The sequence below is a fragment of the Synchiropus splendidus genome, chromosome 14 (assembly GCF_027744825.2).
Source record: "Synchiropus splendidus isolate RoL2022-P1 chromosome 14, RoL_Sspl_1.0, whole genome shotgun sequence".
Taxonomy (NCBI): domain Eukaryota; kingdom Metazoa; phylum Chordata; class Actinopteri; order Syngnathiformes; family Callionymidae; genus Synchiropus; species Synchiropus splendidus.
Genome location: NC_071347.1, coordinates 12,350,606 through 12,374,107, shown reverse-complemented (window position 1 = coordinate 12,374,107; position 23,502 = coordinate 12,350,606). Strand labels below are relative to the sequence as shown.

Here is a 23,502-nt window from a genome sequence, read left to right as displayed (position 1 = left end):
TTCACAGGAATTCCAGATGCACCGCACTATGCAATGTAATCGTCATAAGCAAAACATCCATGCTGAAGGAGAGTCAATGAGATATGTGGATGGAAAACACCAGTTTCAAACAAACAAACAAACAAAAAACTTAAGGATTGAAGCACAAAAATGCTCTGTGCATGCAAAAGTTGCCCAAACACTTCCACCCTGATATTTAAGCTTATGCACACAGATTCAACTTAAATGTAATGTGATTAAACGCACATATTTTCTGTTCCGCAATGAAAGGACAGAATCAGACTAATTTCACACTTCAATAATTTATATTCAATATATTTTTTTTTCTGTTCTGCTTTAAAAGCAGCACTTTTCGTGGAAAACAAACAAACCTATCCCACAGAGAAACTAGGGAGCAAGTGCATCCACACAGAGTCTCTTGGCTGGAGTCTCTTGTGAGGGACTTTCAGCATCACACCTCTCTACGTCCTCCTCTGTAGCAGACAGTGGAGGTTGGTATCCCAGTTCACTAGGATCCAGTGGGTCTTGAGAGAGCAAGAGCCATATGACAGGAACCGTCTTCTGTATAGTTCTCCCTGATTGCCCCTGCTGGAAACTCTCCCAAACCTCACTCACTGCTATGCAGTGAAGCTTGGTCATCCCACTTCACGTTTCAAGATCTCCACACAGGTGATGGTCTTTGTCACTCCCCTGTCTGAGCCAGTGAAGCAACCGCACCCGTCACCTTCCATTTGAGCTGAGGTAAAACAGAGTGAATTCCGTATTTTGCTCCCTTCTTTGACCCTCATGTGCAAGACGTCCGTAGATTGACCCTTCTTAAGCTTTTCCTACAGGGTCTGAGGGCAAAGCATGAAGTTTCAGGTTGCAAAACAAGTGTTGGCTCTTCCCTATGTTTTCCTTTGACAGCCACGAATGCAGAAAACTTCCCTATCTGATGCTTCCTCTTTCCTCTTCCAAGTAAACATGGTCCTTGATCCAACAGGCAGTGAAGACAGTCACTGCCAACCAACACATACGAGGCTCAGAGAGAGACATGAAGAGGGGGACAAAGTGCTCTTAAAGGAACATGCAACACTTCTTCCTCAGTAAATGGCCCCCTCGGTATCCAGATGTCAGACGAGACCAGGAAGAGAATGGATAAGATACCTTGGCAGCTATGTGGCTCATATGGATCCACTTCACTGTTATGACACTTTTCTGCCTCAAAGACTCACATGTTCACTGACTCGAATGTTCCAAATGTGTGGCTTTAAAAAGCAGCCACCATTTATTAAATGAGAACGATAATCTCAAATGAAAATGGTTAGTCCCTTTTTCACATATGGATGATTACTCAATTCCCTTTTTCAATAAAAAGCAGTTGCTCACTACTCCACTTAGTGGATGAACGCTAACAAGTGCAGTGAATGCAGAGGAAGAAAGTGCCATTGGACAAAGAAACAACTGGACTGTCATTCCTGACGAAACATTCACTAACACAAATGAAAATACCTGCTGACCTTGCCATTTATTGTTATTCTCTTACAATAATGCAACACAAAGAGCACTTCATACTGTTGCTTCTCAATGTCGGTCAGTCATTATTACATACGAAAACATGAAAATGCTGTGGAAAAATGTAAAAAGCCATTCTAAATTAAATACTAAGTGGGACTGCATGACATAGCACCAAGGTCGGGGGTCTCCAGTGGACATTCTCTTTAAGAATGGGACAAAAGGCTGTTTCATTGTCTGTTTATGATGATACAAAGTCTGGGCTGTGGACCGTCATCACTATGAGCTGGCAGCAAAGCTCACAAAGACCATCAATAATTCACAAAATGAAAGCAAGTACATCATTATTAAGGATGTAAAAAAACAGTTTTTCCAACACATTTTTGTCTTGTTGAGCTGACAAAGCAGAAGAGGAGGCTTTAGCTTGTGCTTGCAGTAATTACTTGTAAAATATCACTCTGGACTTTGGCATCCTCTGTATTGATGTGGACATTCCCCACCTGGCCGTTTTCATACCTGAAATATTGAAAAATAAAGAGCGAGAGAAATGACAGTTGGAACAATGAGTGTTGTATGCTGTGTATGCGTGCGCGTGTGTCATACTCACACAAAGAGGAAACGAGTGCACACATAGTCGGGCACCGGACACACCCAAATGTTTCCATGTTTCTGAAGATCCTTTGAAGTAATGACTGTTGCGAGAGAGAAAAACAAGCTTGCTAACCACATTTTAAACGTTCATCTCAGAAACCTACCTTCACAGAGTGCAATGCAGTTTAGGTTCCTGCTTTGGAGAAATCTGGACTCCAGCTGCCCCTGGGAGAGTGAAAAAATGATCAACAAAAACAAAATGGTAAGAGGAAACAGCAACAACAAAGTATATCACAAAGATCGTCTACCTGTTGGAGTTTGTTGATTTTATTGTATTTATTCAGCAGTTCGTCTCTGGTGGTGATTTGATGCTGTCCTTTACCCATCTCTGTAAAAACACCATCACATGTGAGAGGAAAAATGTCATGACTTGAGCAATCTGTTTTTGGTTTCACACAAGAGGAGGAAGTCATATTTTACCGGAATATCCAAATGATACACTTGAGATTGGACTTAAATAGATGCCTTTTCCATACGCAGCTCCATGAAGCTGACAAAGACAGGATGTAACATAAGCAACAGCATTCAAGAAATGGCAAAAGGACCACAACGGATGAAATCATGGTGGATGGATCACGACGAAACAATACAATTATGACCATAAAAGGTAAGCATGACTATGGTGTTTTGTTTTGTTGGTGTTAATGGGTGTAGATTTAAATTTGAGTCTCGAGCACCACCTGCTGGTTCCACTCTGAAGCCAGTGGCGCTGCACATCAACACACACTTGAGACAAATAAAAAGTCGATTCTTACATGTTGAGTGGACTTTAAAACTCTGAATATTCGGATCCCTTTATGCGATTGCTATACTCTACCTGCAGCTTTGTGTAAGAGGCGTTGACCAGACCATTTCTCAAGATGGAATGCCAGTTTTCAATGTGGGAACCGCTGAAGCAAAGACAATGAAATGATGATTTCACCTTCTGAAGTCATGATCCAAGTCTGTTTGTTTTCCGGTGAGCATTCATGAACTCACTGAAAAGCAAAGGTGCTGCCGTAGAGTTTCCGGGCCGCTTGAAAACGAGCTTCTTTGGAGGGCGGGCTGCTAATCAGCAGGAACTGATGAGGCGTGTGCATGAACTCCAGTTGCTGTGGAGGAAGAAATGGGGAAACATCACACGTCGGCGCATGCAATGCATATCTGACTGTCACTATCTGACCGTTCCCAGAATAGAACTGATTCATTACTCTTGATGTCACTTGTGATCAATGACCATATTTAATCTACTCACATGTAAACAAACCAAAACCTTGTGACGTGAAATGACATGAAACCATGTGATCATCGCAAAGATATTTGCCATAGAAAAGTCCAACCAGCAGCAGAACCAGGTGCAAGTCATGTTCATCAAATTTACTAAAGAAAAAACGAAAAAAAAAATACACATGATGCAAACTGTTGCGGAAATTGGAAAAACTAATAAAATTCTAAATAAAATAAATATAATAAAACCATGTCTAAATATCATCAAATAAAAATAATATATTTTAGTTTAACTTAAAAGAAGATACAAGTAAAGTGTAAATAAAAGTATCGCCATAAATCGCCAGTAATTTTCAAAACTGCGTCAACAGTTGCTTTCATGAACATTTTTTTTATTTTATTTTCAAGAACTTCTCCATAGTTGGTAACTATCACAGATTTGCAGCTGTCAAGTCAATTCAGTGACACACTGCTGCCACCACATGTGGCTAATGTATTGAAACTGAACGTCTCCCGGCCCTCATGGCCCAAAGGTTTAAAACAAAAAAAACTTCTAGCAGCCCTCCAGGTCTAGGTGGCGATCTTGGCCCAACCATGGGCCCCGGCCCTATGGTTAAGAATCACTATCCTAGAAAACAGGTCTGCAGGCAGGTTCTTACCCTGGTCGGAGGAAGCTTGACTATATGTGACCTGTTGCTTGATAGAATCCTGTTGGGCCAAACACAAGCAGATGTAAAACCCTACTGGGAATTTCTCTTCGGAGATTAATAAAGTATTTATCTATCTATCTATCTACAAACATCTTGAAGAGAAGGGATGTTCACTGACCACTGCAGCAGAGGTTGTGCGAGCGGGTCAATCATATCCATTTGCTTCTTTAAATCTGAATATGGACCCTGGGGAGAGATCGGTGGCAGAATGAATCAGCAAATTAGCAACGCTTCCATGTCTCAGCTATGTTCAGACATTCCCTCAACGTATCACAACTCACCTGAGACATCCTCCTGATCATTAAGACAGTGTCCAGAGCTTTTTGAAGGCGATCAAAGCTCTTCATCTGCCACAGAAAAAAAACAAAACAAACCACAGGCTTGCAATTAAGCTCAGACCAACAGACGCATTAATAACTGGATTCATCTGGAAGATACCTTTGGACTGAAGGCCAGGGTCTTGGGGTTGCACGGGTCCACTACAGAAGGATAAGGGTCAAAGACAATGCTCTTGCGTGATGAGAGAAGAGCCGCTCGACACATCGCCACCAGCAAGTCGACCACCTGAAGAGCAGTGAGCGTTCACTGAGAAGGTCCATCAGCCTGCTGAAGTGTTTGGTGGACTGACCTCTGAACCCGTGGCAACCTCGTCTGTAGCATCAGACATCACACCTAATGCATGATGGGAAAAGACACAGAGCTCCCTCGAACACACCGCCGGCTGCAAACACACAGGCAATGATTATAGATGACCCAAACTATATTCATTCCTCCACCGAACAAAGTTGTTATGTTTATTTTCTAACTTTTTTCTTGCTTTTCCTTCTACACTCTATTTTTGAGGGCCTTTTTGTGCTCCCCAGATCAAGAGAACTGATTGTGCTGAGCAACAACGCATCCAAATAACAAAGTTTACCTTCAACATGGGCCCGCTCTGGAACACATGGCGCTCATCACAGACCACACAGTATTCACTCAAGGTGGGGATCCTCTGCTCTGCGTATTTCATTATCTACAATTTTGAAGTTGCAAATTCAGATATGACACTTAAGATAACTGAGTGACCTCACTATGTACGTGTGCAATGAATATTTGGACCTGAACCAGGAAGCCGTGTTGCAGTGATGGAGCAGCTTTACAGTGCTTAACCGCCTGAGAGAAGAAGAGCAGCTCTATCAGCTGTTTGGTGCTGAGCTGAGCGGACGACTTCACCGCCGACACCACCACCCTCTGCGGAGCAACACAGGGCAGATTTTGATAACATTCACTATAATATGAGCTCAATTTGAAGAAAAGACCTCTATTGTAAAGATATAGACAAGAAAATAGAAGACACAATACATAAGGAAACACAGACAAATCTTGTGTTTGTACCTTTCCACTGGGCGTGTAGGTGAAGACTTCCCCTGAGGGATTCTTGATGTTGTAAGATTGATTGGAGAAATGGTTCAACCTCCTCAGAGGCAAATCAATTCTTCTCCTCGTTGTGGTTTCCTGGTGCTGAGTGGATCTGCCCTCAGGGAGAAGGAATTACCTCAAACAACCGGTCGACACGGCGTGCTTTACACACGGTCACATACTTGGAGAGGGGGAGCCAGATGCTCAGCCTCGCACGGAATTTCTTGATGGTTCCGACGGGCCTGAACCAGCTGTTTCGGACCTTCTGACGCCCAATGATGTTCAGATTCGTCAGATGTTTCCACTCATGACGTATAAACACTGTCAAGACACTGCAGCACAGAAGATGAAGATTAGTTTCTCCTTTAACACAAGGTACATTAGCACTGACCTCTGTAGCTGTTTCCCAATACTAAACTTGTCCGGCTTTGATGGTTGGAAGACTTCAACGGTTGGTGCTGCAAGTAAAAACTGGTAAACCATTTGTTTATGTTTAGATAGGTACAGTCAAGCTCGAGGCTCACCAGGTCCATCGAGATACTGAGAAGGAGAGAAGTGCAGACGAATAATTATCGGCTCTGAAGAATTAATCCTGCAGGCCTTGGCTACTGATTCCTGAGCAGAACAACACGACTGGGTCACCATTGCTTTTACAGAAGAACTGCACATTAGCATCACTTACATTCAAAGAGCTGATAGTAACATGTAGGTCAATGTCCACGCTGTCGAGAGAGTCAAACTCCCTGGCAGGAGGAAAGAATCACAACTCAGCGAAGCAGCTCTTTTATGATGTATTTGCTCTGGAAACAAGTGATGTGTCACCTGATCGATATCGCCGAGTCCGAGTACAGTGACCGGACAGAGTCGATGTCAGCGTCCAGCCGCGGGTGGCGGTAGAGGTCGGAGTGGCAGCTGTCCTGTAGAGGCAAACAGTTTGAGAGACCACTGAACCTGGAGGGTACAATTCTTGCATGATAACGTCTTCATTGCAGCTATTGTGGGGACATGCAGTGGTCAGTACCGATAAGAAATGGTTTAAGAAAAATCTAATCTCAATTGCTTCACCGTCCAACATGAATGGATTTGGTGTTTCAGTAAATAAGTGCAGTTTTTTAACCACTTGAACAATAGCAAATTCCATAATATAATGAATCAGCCTAAACAAACGACCTACTTTTAATGTAAACCTCCTCCCACAATTGTGTCCAAAACAAAACCGGGATGAAAAAAATTCCATCATTATCATCACCTGTTTCAATCAATCTCCCAATTATTTTATTTCCCCAAAACTTAGTTAATGACAAGTAATAAGTGTATTTCAATTTTACAATTTCAGTTTAATTACAACAAAAATAACAGACTTCGTGATTAAAAATAATCATGGCATCAAAACCGTCTACCATGATCGAAAGTAAAAACTTTTTTGTCAGGGTGCATCACACCCAAGAACATAAATAGAGCAATTACTTGCATGTGATCCATGTATTCCTGGTCTGTTTCAGACTGGTCATCAGTTCGGCTCTCTTCTGACTCCTGCAGGAACTCCATACATATAAAGAGAAAACAGTTACATCATAAATACTTCATGAACAATCGCAGTGCATTTGCCATAATAGTACAATCCAGTTTATAAATGCAGAGGTGACCTCACCATTTTGTTTGCGTCGGAAGCAATATGTGGTCAATGGCTAAAAAATAAATAAAGTATTGGAAGTGAAAGGTGAGCTCTGACATACATTTGAAATGAGCCGATTCACATCTCAACAAACAAGTTTGATTCCTTACCTTTCTGTCTTGTAATTCAAGAAAAGAATCCGTTGTGCACTCAGAAGGAGACGACTACTTGTGTCGGTGAGCTCCGTCGCCTCTGAGTTCAGCTCCTCTAGTCAACAGCAGGGAGTCCACATGCTCTTTCTTGAAGTCACATGACCGCAGATTCGGACACGATGATGATCAAAAACAGATCCTCTGGGAATAAAAAAGAAGATGCATTGTTGTTTTCTAACTTCAGATTGACATTTGATTTTGCTGCAAAAAACATCCTTTTTAGAGCAAATCAAATTTAATGGTATCAACCCAGATCAATATGTCATATTATTTTTTATTGACCTGTAGTGCGATTTTTAAGAAAGGCGATTAAATGACATGAAATATTTGTACTTTCTGCTTTTCCGCATTGACCTTAATCAGCATTTACCCTTGTTAGCAGTCGCCTGCTGCTCCACAGTCTGGACAGATTAACACATTGAGATTTGCATTCATGTGTGGAAGGCTTCTCTTAACTGCTGCTCTTCTCACCATAATCCACTTAGACAGGAGGCGGGGGTTAAGACTTCTGTCGTGGTGTCTTTGTTTGTCCTTACGTCTTACCGGGTGCCACTACGCTTCTTGTGTCAACTGGTATTGTGTGAATGACACCTTCTGTCTTGAATTGAGCCTGAGCTGTCGTGAGGAGGGCCAGACCGCTGTGCCGCTTCCACAGAGTCAAGCACATTTATCATCGATAAATGGGTTTGAGCTTCAGAATATGTCAATGTGCTTATGTTTTTACATCGAGGGTGACAACTTATAACAGATGCCTGAATGACCTCAACATGAAAAGTGACGGTTATCACCTAGTGCGCACTGCAGCAGATCCACCGGGTAAATATTGGAGGACTTCCAAGCGTGTCCAGTTGGGAGGCCGGGCCAGGACCAGATGGCTGAAGGGAAATCCCTGCATCATTTTTGTTAATATGGGAAATTACAGGCACCTGAAATTAATACATCATTGCTTTAGTTGATGCAACGTTGTTTTATTTTAGCATTCATTTACTGCACAGTCACACGTCTTAAAGTAAAGTCAGCTTTCACATTCATCACATAGCCACTAGATGGCGCGCTCACAGAGGGAATCCATTCCATGGATGTTTAATAACAAGTATAGGAAGGTGGTTTCGTCTACAGGTTGTTGTTGCATGTAATCTTGCTCCAGCACAACATGAAAAATTCATTTTTCAGCATTTATTTTGAATAGCGAATGGAGGCTGGATATTTGCAACCTGATTTTGCCTTTCTTATTTTGACCTTTCACTGTTGAGGCAGGCAAACTCACGCAGGTATGAGGAGAGCACGCGAACGCTACTCTTGCTATAAGGATAAGCACTGAAAAATGCAGGGAACAAAAACAATAAAAAAAAACCAAGCATTTCTTTCATAGCAAATTCTTTAATTTTAACGAGCATGGCGGCTGAAATTCTGCCTCTGGGAAATGGTTCGCTCCACTGATGAGGCGACACTTCTATCGCCCCATCACTGGAGCAGCTCAGCTAACCATTGGTCACACAGCAAGAGAAACGCATCCAATCAGCGTCCTGGATTCCGTGATGAGGAGGGCAATGAAGCAGATCATGTTCTCCATTAATATTGAACTTCCGTATATGTATTAAGTTGTATCAGCTGACCCATGTCAACTGAAAAAGTCAGTCAAAACGCCAAATATATTTGCACACGTGTGTTTCTTTGCATAGCTATACGATATTTAATTTACCACAACACTGCTGGAATACGTTTAAATAACTTAATAAAAGCCTCACCGCGCCACACACACTGCTAAAATTAGCTTAGCCGTGACGCGCTATATTTTCTGCGAGCTCAAGCAGGAAAGTAGTTCCGGTCGATACGGCGGAATAAAACGAGTGTTCGCAGCGGAGGCCGCAGCGCTCTGCTCCCAGTTCAGCCACAAGGTGAGTGACTCCAGTGTGCGGTGGAGACTGTTGAATAAATACTTCAATTCATTCTTTGTCATTGAAGTGTGGAGAAGCTGCTAGAACGAAAGTGGTTACCAGACGCTGCTCTATCTTTTATGACAACGATTTTAAAATAAATATTATTTCCATGATATTTTAATTTACTATGTGTATATCTGGATAAGGATTCATATTTCCAGACGTGCCTCCATTATGTGATTATTATTTTTGTAACGTTTAATAATTTTCATTACTTATATAAAACATTATCACATGCAACCTTTGCAATGTGTTTACTTTAACCAACAAGTAGCTTATCAATATTACCTCGTTTGTTTGACTTTTTATTTCATATTTCTGAAATATGAGTCTCCATTCCATAAACACTGCGCTGGTTATTTTAGTAAATGCCATGGACAGAAATAGTGTGCACACATGTTGTCAGGCTGTGACTCACAACAGACAAGTCACCCTGTATCTAATAATATATATATATATTTCAATCCTCTTGGGGCTCAGAGAATATATATTGATATATTTCCAAACACTTTGAGTCTTGCAGCCAGTTTCAGGGGTGATGTGCTTTTTCTTTCTCTTATATTCCTGGTTGACTGTGTGATACTACAGTGAGAGGGGCACTGCAACAGCAGCTGTTGCTCTGTCAAAAGACCTAGCGTTGTGTCAAGTAGATGCCACACAGTAATACATGCTCTCACTTGCCAAGGACCACCTTCCCCAAAATATTATATATATATACATACATGCATACATACATCTTGGTCACACTCTTGCTTAAAAATGGACTCACTTTTTCTTCGCTGAATTTTTGGAAGTCATATTTAAAAGACAACATCCTGTCAGAATTTATCTACGGGCTGCTTTGTTATAAAGGCCTCTGGCTTTGTGTGGTAACGTCCATGTCGTTCATTTACAGTTGAGCTGGATAGGACCCACTAGTTTTGCAAGACTCTTTAAAGTCACTTGAAACTGAAGGATGGCACTGCTCCCATGGATTAGGGCCTTAAATTTCCAATTGGAGTAGTTTTGTGGTTAGTCTGCATAATTCTGAAGGGCATAAGGATTAATACATTTAAAAAAAATACTGGAGACAATGGACATACAGACACTCAAGACCAAATGAGTCAAACCCAAAACCTGAGGTTAGAACATGTCGTTTATTGTGGCCCTTAAGGATTTTGTAGTGCTCGAAATAAATTCTTGACCCAACATCTTCTTTTGCTAACAAACGATTGAAAAAAATGAAATACAATTTTGTCATCACATCTTGTTATTAACACAAGTTTAAACATCCACACCCCTGGACAGGTCAATAGCCTATTGCAGTGTCATGAAGTACTTACTGTACATGCATGTTTTGGAGGCCTTAAGACTCCTAACACAGGAACATTCTGTGCCCAAAATAATCCTAACACTCTCCATCATGATGCAAATACCTCACCTGTCTTTTTTGTCCACAGGATCTCCCTGCAGACTCCAGTCATGTCGAAGGCTAAGGACACGGGTTCCACGGTCATCCACCAGCAGCAGCTGCATGCTGCCATGGCCGACACCCTCCTCGAGCACATGTGTTTGCTTGACATTGACTCTGAGCCTGCTGTGTCGCGCAACACTGGAATCATCTGCACCATCGGTCGGACATGCAGAGATCAACAATGTCTCTTTAATGATTCGTTTCTTTGCTCCATGTAGCACTGTTCAGTCCAGAGATTTGATGGAAGTTAGAGCTAAATTGAGTACAACTAATTTAAGAGCATGTTAAGACTGAAACTTATCTCATAAGAAATGATCAGTTTATAAGCAAGGCCTCATATGTGTCATGTGATGCAGGACCTGCATCCCGATCTGTGGAGAAGGCCAAGGAGATGATCAAGGCTGGAATGAACATTGCAAGAATGAACTTCTCTCATGGAACACATGAGGTAAGTCGACTCTAATCCTGAAATCCTAACCCCAAAATTTCAAAAGCCCTATTTTAAGGTGTGTTTCGTGTGATGTAGAATCGTATCCTGAATTCCATTTTTGTGCATCAATATATTGCCTGGTCCTCATCCATATTAGTTTATTTCATGCTGTAAGGACATAACTGAGAACTACACCAGATGTTTCCCCACTTAACTCATGATGGACCATGATGATAGAACAAGAGCTAAATCACAGTCGTGAGACTTTCTGCTGCCTCTTCCCAAGTCATATTGAGAGGTTTACAGCCCATCGTAGCTACATGGAGTAAGAGACATAGCAGGGAATCTGCGCTCCCAAGTGATGCCAATGCAAACGGAATGCCACTTAAAGAGGAGCCAGGTTCAACCCCAACTCATAGCAGCCACACCCTGGATGTTGGAGGTCGGATCTGTTGCGATCAACGCTGTCTAGTTGCATCTTTTCAGAAGCGACAAGGAGTTTAGGAATTCAGTGTAGATTTTGCCGTTTACCGCTGCCGCAGTGAAAGTGACTCTCCTCTGGTGCTTTGGCAACTTTCCGAGGTTGTAATCTGATCTATGGGTTTGTGGCTACCTCTGCTGGTCTGTGTGGTCTCCTGCGAGCTGGCAGTCCAAGCTCATCCCGCCGACCTCCTGCCTTTAAAAGTCATACCTCTTTACCTTTTCTCAGAGAGAGCACAAGTCAGTCTGGAGCTGATATTTCAGCGGGCGCTCCTCAGAGGTTAAGCCTTTTAATTGGAATGTTCAGCCTTGCTCGGCTCATGCCATAAATAAATATACATTTACATTTCAGCTCAGCTGTAAAGTGCACAGGCCTGATTTAAGTGAAGAGATATAAGAGTGAATGCTATTGAAAGGGCAGAATAGATTTGACCTTCGTCTCTTTTGTGCGTCATTTGTCAGCGGAGCTATTTTTAGAGTTTCTCGGAGTTGGTGGCGTTGCGGCAGCCAGCATGTGGCAATGGAAAAACTCTGTCAATTAAGGGATGAAATGCAATCAATTTTGAGTTTGGGATGTGAGGTACCCGCCCATAAATATCTCCAACACACTGCTGTTTACACTGTGTGGACCTGTCATGTGCTGAAATAGTCTCGTCATTGAGGAGTTCCAGAGCAGCACTTATGTAACAAGTTCTCTGATGAATCACTGACCAGCTTCGCACCCGTAAATGTGTAGTTTGTGTAAGCAAGCTGCTGGAATATTATTCTTCACACGCTGCTTTGGATGGGAGAAGCTGAAGAATCTCCAAAAGCTGGATGATGAGCATGAAGCACAGTTTAGAGTTCAGCTCTTTGTGGAAGGTGTGTCAAACCGGTGCAACCAAACAAGCACACGCATGTTAGCCAACCAGCCGTCAGCTGAAACAAGGGGCTGATTCGTTGAAAGAAAAGCCTGGACTGCAGCCCTTTGTGACCCCTGCTAAAAAAGGAATCCCCTTCATGGAAAAAAAAAAGTTTTTCTTTATGATCCTTTCAAGTGGGAATATAATGCTATTTTCATACTTAATAGTGTTTATTTGTCCATTAACAATATGCAAAAATATATATAAAAAAACTTAAATAAAGCTACTACTATACTATGAGCATACTTTATCCTAAAACTGAGGCAGTATACATGATGTATACTTTGACAAACTACACTTGAAATACTAGGCACACTGAAGTATACTTTTACTCAAGTATACTTAATAAAATTTACTTCAGGTATACTATACGTGCTTTAGTAAACTTCAAGTGTCCCAGTTTAGTCCAAAACATAGTACACTACTAGGATACAGTCTGGACTATAATTTTATTCAAATATACTTCATAAATATATATATATATATATATATATATATATATATATATATATATATATATATATATATATATATATATATATATATATATATATATATATATTTATTGATGTTTTCCATCATCTTTGCTCTTCCACTATTTCGAAATATTTTGGCACCGACTCCACGCCTGGGCTTTGGATTGTGAAAGTATTTCTCATCATGACCCAACATCTTCCAGTACCATGCTGAGACCATCAAGAATGTCCGTGATGCGACTGAGAGCTTCGGGCCTGGCTCAGTAGACTACAGACCCGTGGCCATCGCTCTGGACACCAAGGGACCAGAAATCAGGACCGGCCTCATCAAGGGTGTACGCACGGCTTTAGTCACCTCCCAAAAAATATGCAAGAATAAAATATGAATGATATGTATATTTCCCTGGTAACTTTCCCTCTCCTTCAGAGCGGAACCGCCGAGGTCGAGCTAAAGAGGGGTGAGACCATCAAGCTCACACTGGACGATAACTTCATGGACAACTGTGACGAGAAAGTTCTGTGGCTCGACTACAAGAACATCACCAAGGTCGTCCAGATCGGGAGTCACATCTTCGTGGACGACGGACTGATCTCCCTCAAAGTTAAAGAAGTTGGTGAGTAAATAAACTAGAGCTGATCATCGTAACCACATGATATCGTAACAGTCAAAGCTGTTATGAAGCTGAATCAAAAGTCGTACATAATGAAAAAGACCATGTTATATCTGAGTTACTTTTATGTGAACTCTTAAGAGCAGTGCATTACGGGATATGCGTGATGGCCATTGAGCATAGATATTATCAAATTAAGTTGCATCCTCTTACAGTTTCAGCTGCTCTGTTGGTGTTCAGTTTGAAATGTGGTGCCCTCAGGGATCGGTACTTGGCTCTTCTTCTTTTTGTATTTCCAAATAAGCCATCATGACAACTGCTGCATTTTATTTGTAACAACTTTTGAATCTGCGCATATGATGGACTCATATGTTTTGGAATTTATTTATCTAAATGATTGCTTGTGATTTTATTGCTATGCTGTTATGACATTTTATTATTTTTTAAATTTTATTTTAACGTCTACTTTCTTTCTTTCTTTCTTTTTTTAAATTTACTTATCAACGCTATGCTAGAGGTGAATTATCAGAACTGAAGTTGAGAAATAACTTGAATGCAAAAACGAGTCGAAGGGAATACTTTTCTGAGTCCTGTCATGAACAGAACTTCTGCTCACCCCAGGTCACGACTACCTGCAGTGTGAGATTGAAAACGGTGGACTGCTGGGCAGCAAGAAAGGTGTCAACCTGCCCGGAGCTGCCGTTGACCTCCCGGCCGTGTCAGAGAAGGACATTCAGGACTTGCAGTTTGGTGTGGAGCAGGGCGTCGACATGGTCTTTGCCTCATTCATCCGCAAGGCTGCAGATGTCGAGGCTGTCAGGAAAGTTCTGGGTGAGAAGGGCAAAGACATCAAGATCATTAGCAAGCTGGAGAATCATGAGGGCGTCCGCAGGTAATTGTCACCGTCACGACTATGTGTTAAGTTTAAATGTGACGTGGAGTCATCCATCTCCATATTGTTCACCAGATTTGATGAGATCTTGGAGGCCAGCGACGGCATCATGGTCGCTCGTGGAGATCTGGGCATTGAAATCCCAACAGAGAAAGTCTTCATCGCCCAAAAGATGATGACGGGAAGATGTAACCGCATCGGCAAACCCATCGTCTGTGCCACACAGGTCCGGAGTCAGTGCAGCTAGTCGTCGGCACGAGTTAGACGTTACATTATCTTGACTTTCTCCTCCTCAGATGCTGGAGAGCATGACCAAAAAACCCCGTCCCACCCGCGCTGAGGCTAGCGATGTCGCCAACGCCGTGCTGGATGGCAACGACTGCATCATGCTGAGCGGTGAGACAGCAAAGGGCGACTATCCTCTGGAGGCCGTGCGCACACAGCACATGGTGAGAAGACGAGGAGAAAATGATAAAAATGATCAGAATTTATTTCAATATACGAGGCAATTGCTAGTTTTAATTTGGCACATGAAAATGTATAAACATGTTAGTATTAAGAAACCAATGGAAATTACAGTAATAATTCAGTGTATTTCTGTGGTATTTAAAACAGTAACCTATAGCAGTCATTTACCGTAATCCTACAGTTACTCTCTAATTTTACACATCAGATAAACACATTTTCATTTATTTCACTATTTGGCATCAGATTGTTCTTATACTGAGTCATCATATTACATGGATCAACAGCTAGAAAAACATTTGATTGACAATCACTTTGCATTCGATCGAAAGTGTATTGTCAGCGCCATCATCTGTCGCACAGTCGAGTCAGGAACAAAGCTTCACTCAAGTCAAGTGACCTCTGATGTCACAGTCACTTGATCTGTGCAGGATTTGCCTCAGGCTGTCCTGACCTTTATGCATATGGGACTGGTTGATCGAAGCATTATAGGTTGCTTTTTATTCCTATTTGTTGGAGGATTTTATTTTTATTATTATTATTTTTTTGTTTGTTACCACATATTTGGCGATGCCATGTTTAGTTATGACCTCATTCTATGCTTGTACTGAGAAGACGTCTTTACTCTCAGTTTGCCATGTGTCTCTCGTATCTGTTACAAATCATCTTTCGTGATTCAGCTGTGGGATCTGATATAAGCATCAGGGATAAAGCAGCACTTTTGACTCTCCTTTGTTTGGATATTTAGAAATAAAAGACTAAACCCTGGTGCTAAAAGACTGCAGCAGGACTCCACTAATCCGGGTTGTAATCTCCAGATTGCCCGTGAAGCTGAGGCAGCAATGTTCCACAGGCAGATGTTCGAGGAGCTTCGTCGCACTTCTCATCTGACCCGTGACCCCGCGGAGTCTGTGGCCATCGGAGCCGTCGAGGCGTCGTTCAAGTGCTGCGCCAGCGCCATCATCGTGCTGACCAAGACCGGCCGGTAGGAACCAAACTGGACTCCAGTGCTGTGAAGCAACTGGTTGATCTTTACAGTGTCCCTGGGTCAGAAAGGAAGTGTGCCAAGTACCCTGCACTTGTGACCTTTGGAGATCTGAACCCTGACATTCTCCAAGTTATATTTAACTCTGTGTTCTTAACTCCCGGTCTGAGAGTTGAGCTTTACAACACGTGATACCGCCAGCTGTTCATTTGATAATGGCGCCATTTAGAATGTGGAGTTTAAAATTCAAGTGACATCTAGTGGTGCATGGCTGTGAGAAATGTCCCACCAATGACCTTCCACTTTTGGCAACATTTGGTCAGCTTCTGATAAAAAACAAGGTCATGTCAAGTTTTTATTTCCTCAACTAAAACATTGGTTCTCTTTCATTTGATCGAAAAACTAAATGTAACTGTTCTGTGTCTTGTCTTACAGGTCAGCTCACCTGCTGTCCAGGTACAGACCACGCGCCCCCATCATCGCCATCACCCGCTGCGGCCAGACGGCTCGCCAGGCTCACCTGTACCGTGGTATCTACCCAGTTCTCTACACCAAACCTGCCAACGACGTCTGGGCTGAGGACGTGGACCTCCGTGTCAACTTTGCTCTTGACGTTGGTGAGTCATGCTACTGTATATGTCGGCCTCGACTGCAGCGACTCAAGCTGCCAAGCGTGTCACACAACTGTTCAGTACAGCTTTATAGCTTCAAAAATGGCTGAAGTCTGGACATGCAAATTGAAAAAAGTCTGTTCATTGAAAGGTACAATGCTTGAGTAGAGTGTGACTTTAAAATATCAACTTTAATGTGAGACAAGCTGCACAAAGGCTGCTATCCATAGAGTCACTGCATTCCAAAATAACTTGGACTAACCTGGTCCGTCAAGTGACACAATTCTATTTTATATCAACTTTTCTGACACGCTTTAAGGGGTGAAAACATTTGTGTAGATTTAGGTTTTCAAGGAACAGATATGGCCGCACTGACTGCCTGGCTGGTATATCTGGACATTGGGTTCGCGTGACTCAAATACTGAAGGGGAAGTGGTGGACGTCTGAGCAAAATGGTGATGGAGGTAGCAAAAACACGCCATCATCAACATCATGACCATGGATTGAAAGACGAGGAGGATTATCTCCAGTAGATGAGATAAACATCTGTATAGAATGAAATTCACTATGGCCGCCTTGTGACTTCGGGGTACATTGAAACCAGAGACTGATCTCACTCATATCCCAAACTCTAGGTCATAACTCATTGAGCATATACCTTCATCTCTAACCATTTTCAGGGCACGGCCCTTTGAAGTAGTGATTTAAAAAGTGAATATTTCATTGAAAAAAAGACCTTTGTATATTGATATCTTAAACCACTATGGCTTATTTTAGCCTCAAATGATTTGACCATACTTCAAATACAAGAAATACATTCTAAATGAGTACCAAAAATATGTTTTTAATCTGTGTTTCACAGGTAAGCACCGCAAGTTCTTCAAGTCCGGTGACGTGGCCATCGTGGTGACCGGCTGGCGTCCTGGGTCTGGCTACACCAACACCATGAGAGTTGTGCTGGTGCCTTGAACTCCACCATAAGTGACATAAACTCTTATGTGACTTGTTACTTGTTACATTTTCCTTCCTCCTCTGGTGTAATCACTATCTTTCCTGTGCAAAGACTCAACCTTTTAATAGTCGCTCTTCTGTCACGTCTTGACTGCCATGGAGAACCACAGCGTACTCTGTACACTTGACATATGTGTATTTATTTGTTGTCATTTTAATAGAGCACACAGCTGTTTGTTGTGGTATTCTCTCTTCAGGCATACTTGATGTTGTCACGCTGTGGTCAGAAGCCTCTGTCTATTAAAAGAGATTTTAGTAACCAATGTCTTTGTCTTGCTTCTGTTACCACTCCAGTGGTGTTGGTTTTACCAACACATGACTTCAATCTCCTGCAGCAACACGCCAGCTCATCATATGTTTCTTTATTGCATTGAATTAAATAATATACTAAAATAAAATCTAACATACATGCGTGGTGGAATCCTCAGAAGTGGAGGTTAAAAGGCAGCAAAATGAAAATAAAAGACAAATAAATGACTGACAGCTCCTCTTCCTGGACAAACACACACGCTTGAGGTCAAGTAACCTTCTACTCCGCAGAGCGATCGCCTCTGGCTGGTGGTGCGAGGTTAGAGGAGAATAGTAATGAAGGATCGATCGAGTCCATTGGCAGACGACCGAGCGACAGATCAGCATCAGTGAGAGTCACGCCGAGCCTCTGGGTCACTCGCCAGGCCTCTGAAGACGCAGCCCGGCCTGAACCGCATCTCACACACAAATTATTGACAGATAGCTGTGTGTTATGAGCTGCTGAACAAGTCACCAATACAATGAAATGATTCTTTAAAAAAAAAAAAAAAAAAGCAGTGATTGTGACTGTGAATCCAAGTGTCCAACTGCATTTAGCCCTTAACTGGTGCACAATCATAGCGTGTCGTCTTTTTTTCCGCCCTGTATTTCGGGAGTCACAACTGTTGAAGACATTATTGCATACGATGGTCATGACATTTGGGAGACCCGTAGCGGGTGTGCAATATTGCTGAGACAACTTGGAAGACATGTCGCCATTTAGAACCTCAACATAGCGTGAGCCGATAACCGTGCTGTCACACACCTCAATAAAGGGGTAAAAAAGGACATTCGTTTTTGGTTTCTGTCATAACTAACAAGGATTTGAACTGAATACATGACATAGCATAAGTGATAAAATAGGGTCCGGCAAACACTAAACATGGTGTGGTTATATATTGTATACAATGTGATATACTATTTATATATACATATATATATACAGATCATAGGACAATATCCAAATATTGCAGTAGAAAAAAATAATTTCTTGTCTATTATTGTCTGTCATTCACATACACTGATTAAAAAAGATGCACTGACCAACATTCTGGTTCAAAAACATGCCCTCCATCTATGAAATATGACGCTCAGAGGCTTTTCTGGGGGAGGTGTAGACCCTCACAAGTTGGAGGGAAGTTTTTGCTCTGTGTCTAGTTTCGACGGTGAAGCAGAGCGTCCCGTGGCGTACTGGTTCTGAGCTCCATGTCCCGAGTATGACCAGGTGACTGGAGTGGTGTGACCTGGGACTGGGCTGTGGGGTTTACTGAAGGTGCTGTGTGATGCTGCAACATCTGATGAGCCACTCATGGCCAAAGGCCGTTCCTGGTGCGTAGAGCTAAAAGAGCCTGAGATAGTTTTTATTTCCTGGGTAAAGTGCTCGAGCGGTGTCTCTGTGCAGGCGACCCTGGTCGGACATGATGTCTGAGGAGCGCGGTCCGGCAGCCTGGTGTTAGGGGACTCGCTGTGAACTGTCTGACCCATCACCGGGCTCTGGATCCTGGGGGTGTGAACAGGTGGGGTGTAGCAGGGCGAAGCTTCACCGGAGCCGTACTGAGCCAGCGAGGCCAGGGCGGAGTGCTCAGGTAGGACCTGCGGCAGGAAGACGGACTGAAGGCCAGCCAGGCTGTGCTGCGCCAGTGAGGCTGCCGCTCCGGATCCAGCACCTGGCACAGGCTGAGTTAATCCACGGGAGGACTGGTTGCTGGTGAGAAAGGGGAAGCGTGGGAGATCCACAAAGCTGCTGGGCCCAGTCTGTTGCGTGATGGCGTGAGAGGTTGGCTGCAACTGGCTTAGGAAGGGACTGACAGAGCTGGAGATTAGGGGGCTTATTGAATATGAGGTTGCAGTTGGGAATCTCCCCAGGGACCTCGCTGGTGCTCCATGCTGAAGCAGACCCACAGGATGTGATGAAATAGTCGGCATTTCCTGGAAGTGCGGCGAGCTGAGCTGAGGCGCACAGGTGTAGGGAAAGGTGGCTGGGCCGACAGGAAACACAGAGGTCACGCCAGAGTGTGGCGCCAAAGGAGGCAGCTGGTAGGTGGGTTTGGGGGCCAGAGGCTGCAGGCTGCTGGTGAAGATGGGCTGCGACACCATCGTGGGCGACCCATTCCCAGTTGGGTAATGCTGAGCTCTGATGGCTGCTGAAGCAGTTGTCTCAGTCCCGAAATGAAATTTGGTGGTACCCAAGGGAGAGCTAGGCCCCGATCCGCAGGTGCTGGTGCCCACCTGGACTCTCTTTGGAAAGCTGGCAGGTTCTCTCTGCGATCCAGATGCCGGAGCCAGAGGGTGATGGAAGAGGATCGGGGGCAGCTGGGAGTGAGTGGCTAACGCCAGCGCCAGTGGTGTGGTGGCGGCAGCGGCCTGGAGTGGAGCCTGGACCAGCGGGGCCCAGATGACCGGGGTGTGAGACGGAGACGGAGGGGGAGGGTTCAGGCTCTGCGCATTGCTGGTCTGGATCAGCTGTGCTGTGCATTGGGCCATGTCTCGGTCATGCTGGACGATTCTTTGGATGATCTCACTCTCGTGAAGGTTTAACGTGCCAGAACTCTGATGGTGTTGGACTTTGTGCTGAAGAACAGAGTTTCTCTTCCCTGTGATAAAGATGAGAGAAAAGTGAAGTCAGAAAACCTGACATCAATTCAGAATGAGGACGAAAATGTGCGAGCTTCAACACTGACATCATGGATTAATCACACTTTAATAGTATAAGAACGTTTGCCACAAGAAGCCACATCTTCCAATGTGAATGAATTTGGTATGTTACTGAATCAAATGATGGACCCATATATACATTTAAACAACAAAATATTGTTTATTTTGCGTCAGTTTGACAATAGCACAATAATATATATTCAAGTTTTTATACAAAGTTATTTAAACCAAAGCTCTTTTAATGTCTTGAAAATATTTGTATAAAAATGTTCTAAGAATTTCAGGTACATTCAGAGTAGTGGAAACCCTGGCCACTGTGTAGCCAAAAACATCCCTAAACAAAAGCAAACAGATGCTTTTGTTTGCTTTTGTTCAGGGATTCCTCCATGTTTGTTGTTGTTGTTCTCATCCTAGCTGCAGTGTGTCTTGTGCATCAGTGTGGTCAGTGGACCAGGAACTCCTGCACTGACAAAGGTTCCCTGTTGTCTGGAGAGCAAACTGTTACATTAAATTAAATTATAATTTTTTAAATTTCTAGACCGTTAAAAGTCTCTGTAAAACAGACAATTGGACAGCATGATAAAGTGATGCGATGACCTCACCTATGCGGTCGAGCCTGTCCAGAGCCACTGTTTCAAAGGCCCGTCTCATCATGGGGTATTCCTCCAGAACCTCGTTGAAGTTATCCACCGACAGAGAGTAGAGACGACAGTAGTTGTCGGCCCGGACGCTGGCCGTCCTCCTGCCACGAGTCAGCAGGCAGATCTCTACAGAGTTAAGGAAGAACCAGCGTGAATAACCTTCCCTCGACTCCCGTCATGTCTCACACATTTCATACCTCGGCAGTCAGGTTCATGAAAAGAATAGGAGCATCCTAGAATTGTTAACGTTATGAAGGGTGAAGCATGAAAAGGAGCGGCGTCTCTGATCTCCCACAGATGGAGCACTTAATGCAATTCCAGCAGCTTACAGTTTGTCCTGACCTCAGCTGTTGTGCCAGATCAGAAAAATAGAATAATGTGGCATTTACAAAAATGAGACACATTTTTTCAGGAGAGCCATGAAGTGGACGCAGTCAAGCACACACCAGGGACTCCATGCAGTTCAGTTTAACTGACTGCATCAATGGTTTACAAGGTTGACAACGATGACAACGATGACAACAAATCAAAAAATTTCATTGTACAACAACAACATTGTAGCCGAGCAATCGGACATAAGGTGGATGAGAAATCTCAGTATCTATAAAATAACTTTATATTATATATTGTATTATAGCCTATAGTTTGTCAAGGCAGCACTAAGAATACTGGAATTTATATCCTTTTCAATTGGTTCATGATAAATAATAAAAATGAATCTCACAGCAGATATGAGACATATTTCACCTACCGATATTAACAAAAAATATATTTAATGTCAATGTGAATGCTTGAATTCCTTGTACGCACACGCTCTTGAGACAGCATAGAGTTCACTTCACTGCCCAGAGTGATGAATGCAGAATTGGGTTTTCCTTTTCTACCTTCCACACGGGGCAGTGCCTAAATGTGTATATAGACAGCTGAAATACATGCCAAGCAGGTCAGTCACAAGCCAGAAACTCAAATAAGAGCCTGACCGTCTCCTCAGAATATGAATGATGGACACTAAGAAGCTGGTTGGGGAAAGAAAAACCTCAATGGGCTACAATAATGTACAAAATTTGCAGTTGAAAAGTATGAATGTATAGCTACTATGGTGCAACTGTGTATGTAGATGTCTTTGCGAGTAAAACCAATAGCTAAGCAGCCAACCGCATGGCAACAACCCATTGTATTCAGCCATATGTTTGTGGTGAAGATGATCAAAACAAGCAAGAGAAATGGGGAAAGGCAGTGACTTTGAGCGTAGATCGGTTAAAAACTGCTGATCTACTGGGAGTTTGCATCACAACCACCCTACTGTTAACACAGAACCGTCCGAAAAAGAGACAGAACTGTCTGAAAAAGAAAAATGAAAAAGAGAGAAAAAGAGAAATCTACAAAACACCCCCATTATTACTACAGTTCTTACATTGTCAGATGGTTACTTCCCACAATCTCAAAATATCTTAGGCAGGTTTCTTGAGCATGACAAATCATCTTTTCCTGAAAGACCCTCCCACTTTGGGACGTGGTGGAGCGAGAGAGTACAGAAGTATGTCAAAATGGACCAAAATCTCAGACACAACTTCTGGTTTTGGAGATAATAATAATAATAAAAAGAATTAATTCAACATTCATGTGAAAACTGTTCTATTGCAGACACCTTAAATATAATTTCACTCATGAGGCAATACATACATGTGATTATTCACTGTTGCATTCCGCAGCAAGGTTATTTTAGGTAACGAAAAAACAAATCGTACAGAATTTTAATGTTAATGTTTACTGAAAAACCAAAGTTATTGATAAAACGACGTCAAACTGAAACTGAATTGTATTTTGCTCGGCTTGGCTGCTTTTTTTTTGATGAGTTTAAATCTTCATTTTTGTTCCAACACCCCATATTGGAAAACTATAAATAAAAATAAAATAAAACTAACAGGAAAACTATTAAGCACTACAGCAAACTGAAGGTAAGAATTTCCCAAAACTGAAATTAATTAAAACTAGCCAACTCACTATCAAAACGAATTCAAACGAAAATCAAATGAAAACTAAAAAAAATCCCAAACTATGATAATCTTGTACTGCAGCAGAGCTAGAACACACTGGCCATCCCTACAGAGGTCGACCATTTCTCTCTCAAATACCGGGAACTCTGTAAAGTTACAGTCCCATACAGGTACACAGAGGCAGGGACAGTATGTTTAAAAACAATGAGACGACAACAAAATATACCCTCAAGCACACAAGAAAATATAGAAAAGTAATGTGATTGTCATGTTAGTATTTCTCTTCCCTTCCCTTGAGTACACACGGACACAGTTCTCCTCTCATCCTGCCCTCTGCATGGCTGAAGGGCACAAACACTTGGCTGTCCCCTGTATGATC

The 23,502-nt window shown here is 42.6% G+C and overlaps 4 protein-coding genes across 7 annotated transcripts in view; 1 reads left to right on the top strand and 3 right to left on the bottom strand.

Moving 5' to 3' along the window:
* Positions 1 to 8: 8 nt before the first annotated feature.
* LOC128771392 (ribonuclease P protein subunit p25-like) lies at positions 9 to 1,167 on the bottom strand. The gene is made up of 3 exons (XM_053886811.1): positions 1,147 to 1,167; positions 666 to 827; positions 9 to 630 (listed from the first exon to the last, which is right to left on the bottom strand). The coding sequence occupies exons 1-3, from the start codon at positions 1,165 to 1,167 to the stop codon at positions 388 to 390; spliced, it is 426 nt and encodes a 141-aa protein (XP_053742786.1). The 3' UTR covers positions 9 to 387.
* A 203-nt stretch (positions 1,168 to 1,370) lies between these two features.
* Positions 1,371 to 8,212, bottom strand: LOC128771343 (protein mono-ADP-ribosyltransferase PARP6-like). Of its 2 annotated transcripts, none has more exons than XM_053886721.1 (24): positions 8,075 to 8,212; positions 7,245 to 7,427; positions 7,111 to 7,147; positions 6,927 to 6,992; positions 6,282 to 6,376; positions 6,142 to 6,202; positions 5,984 to 6,074; positions 5,851 to 5,917; positions 5,642 to 5,791; positions 5,436 to 5,571; positions 5,160 to 5,291; positions 4,978 to 5,073; positions 4,690 to 4,782; positions 4,500 to 4,625; positions 4,343 to 4,408; positions 4,180 to 4,247; positions 4,011 to 4,059; positions 3,124 to 3,236; positions 2,963 to 3,035; positions 2,566 to 2,635; positions 2,394 to 2,473; positions 2,250 to 2,310; positions 2,102 to 2,186; positions 1,371 to 2,010 (listed from the first exon to the last, which is right to left on the bottom strand). In XM_053886721.1, exons 3-24 carry the CDS (start codon positions 7,111 to 7,113, stop codon positions 1,914 to 1,916), a joined length of 1,878 nt encoding a protein of 625 aa, XP_053742696.1. In that variant the 5' UTR covers positions 7,114 to 7,147; positions 7,245 to 7,427; positions 8,075 to 8,212; the 3' UTR covers positions 1,371 to 1,913. The 2 variants fall into 2 exon arrangements, with proteins under 2 accessions (XP_053742696.1, XP_053742695.1); XM_053886720.1 differs by having other exon boundaries at positions 1,372 to 2,010; positions 6,927 to 7,001.
* A 573-nt stretch (positions 8,213 to 8,785) lies between these two features.
* Positions 8,786 to 17,810, top strand: pkmb (pyruvate kinase M1/2b). 2 transcript variants are annotated; one of them, XM_053886724.1, is made up of 11 exons: positions 8,786 to 9,184; positions 10,666 to 10,838; positions 11,036 to 11,127; positions 13,171 to 13,302; positions 13,395 to 13,581; positions 14,200 to 14,470; positions 14,546 to 14,696; positions 14,767 to 14,919; positions 15,754 to 15,920; positions 16,356 to 16,537; positions 17,394 to 17,810. In XM_053886724.1, the coding sequence occupies exons 2-11, from the start codon at positions 10,688 to 10,690 to the stop codon at positions 17,498 to 17,500; spliced, it is 1,593 nt and encodes a 530-aa protein (XP_053742699.1). In that variant the 5' UTR covers positions 8,786 to 9,184; positions 10,666 to 10,687; the 3' UTR covers positions 17,501 to 17,810. The 2 variants fall into 2 exon arrangements, with proteins under 2 accessions (XP_053742699.1, XP_053742698.1); XM_053886723.1 differs by lacking the exon at positions 8,786 to 9,184 and adding an exon at positions 10,081 to 10,347.
* Positions 17,152 to 23,502, bottom strand: part of LOC128771338 (potassium/sodium hyperpolarization-activated cyclic nucleotide-gated channel 1-like) — a 19,928-nt gene continuing 13,577 nt past the window's right edge. For both annotated transcript variants that reach the window (XM_053886710.1, XM_053886711.1), the window contains 2 exons: positions 21,088 to 21,252; positions 17,152 to 20,424 (listed from right to left, as the gene is read on the bottom strand). In XM_053886710.1, the coding sequence (XP_053742685.1) occupies positions 18,953 to 20,424; positions 21,088 to 21,252 (1,637 nt within the window). In that variant the 3' untranslated portion in view covers positions 17,152 to 18,952. The remainder of the gene's footprint in view (positions 20,425 to 21,087; positions 21,253 to 23,502) is intronic.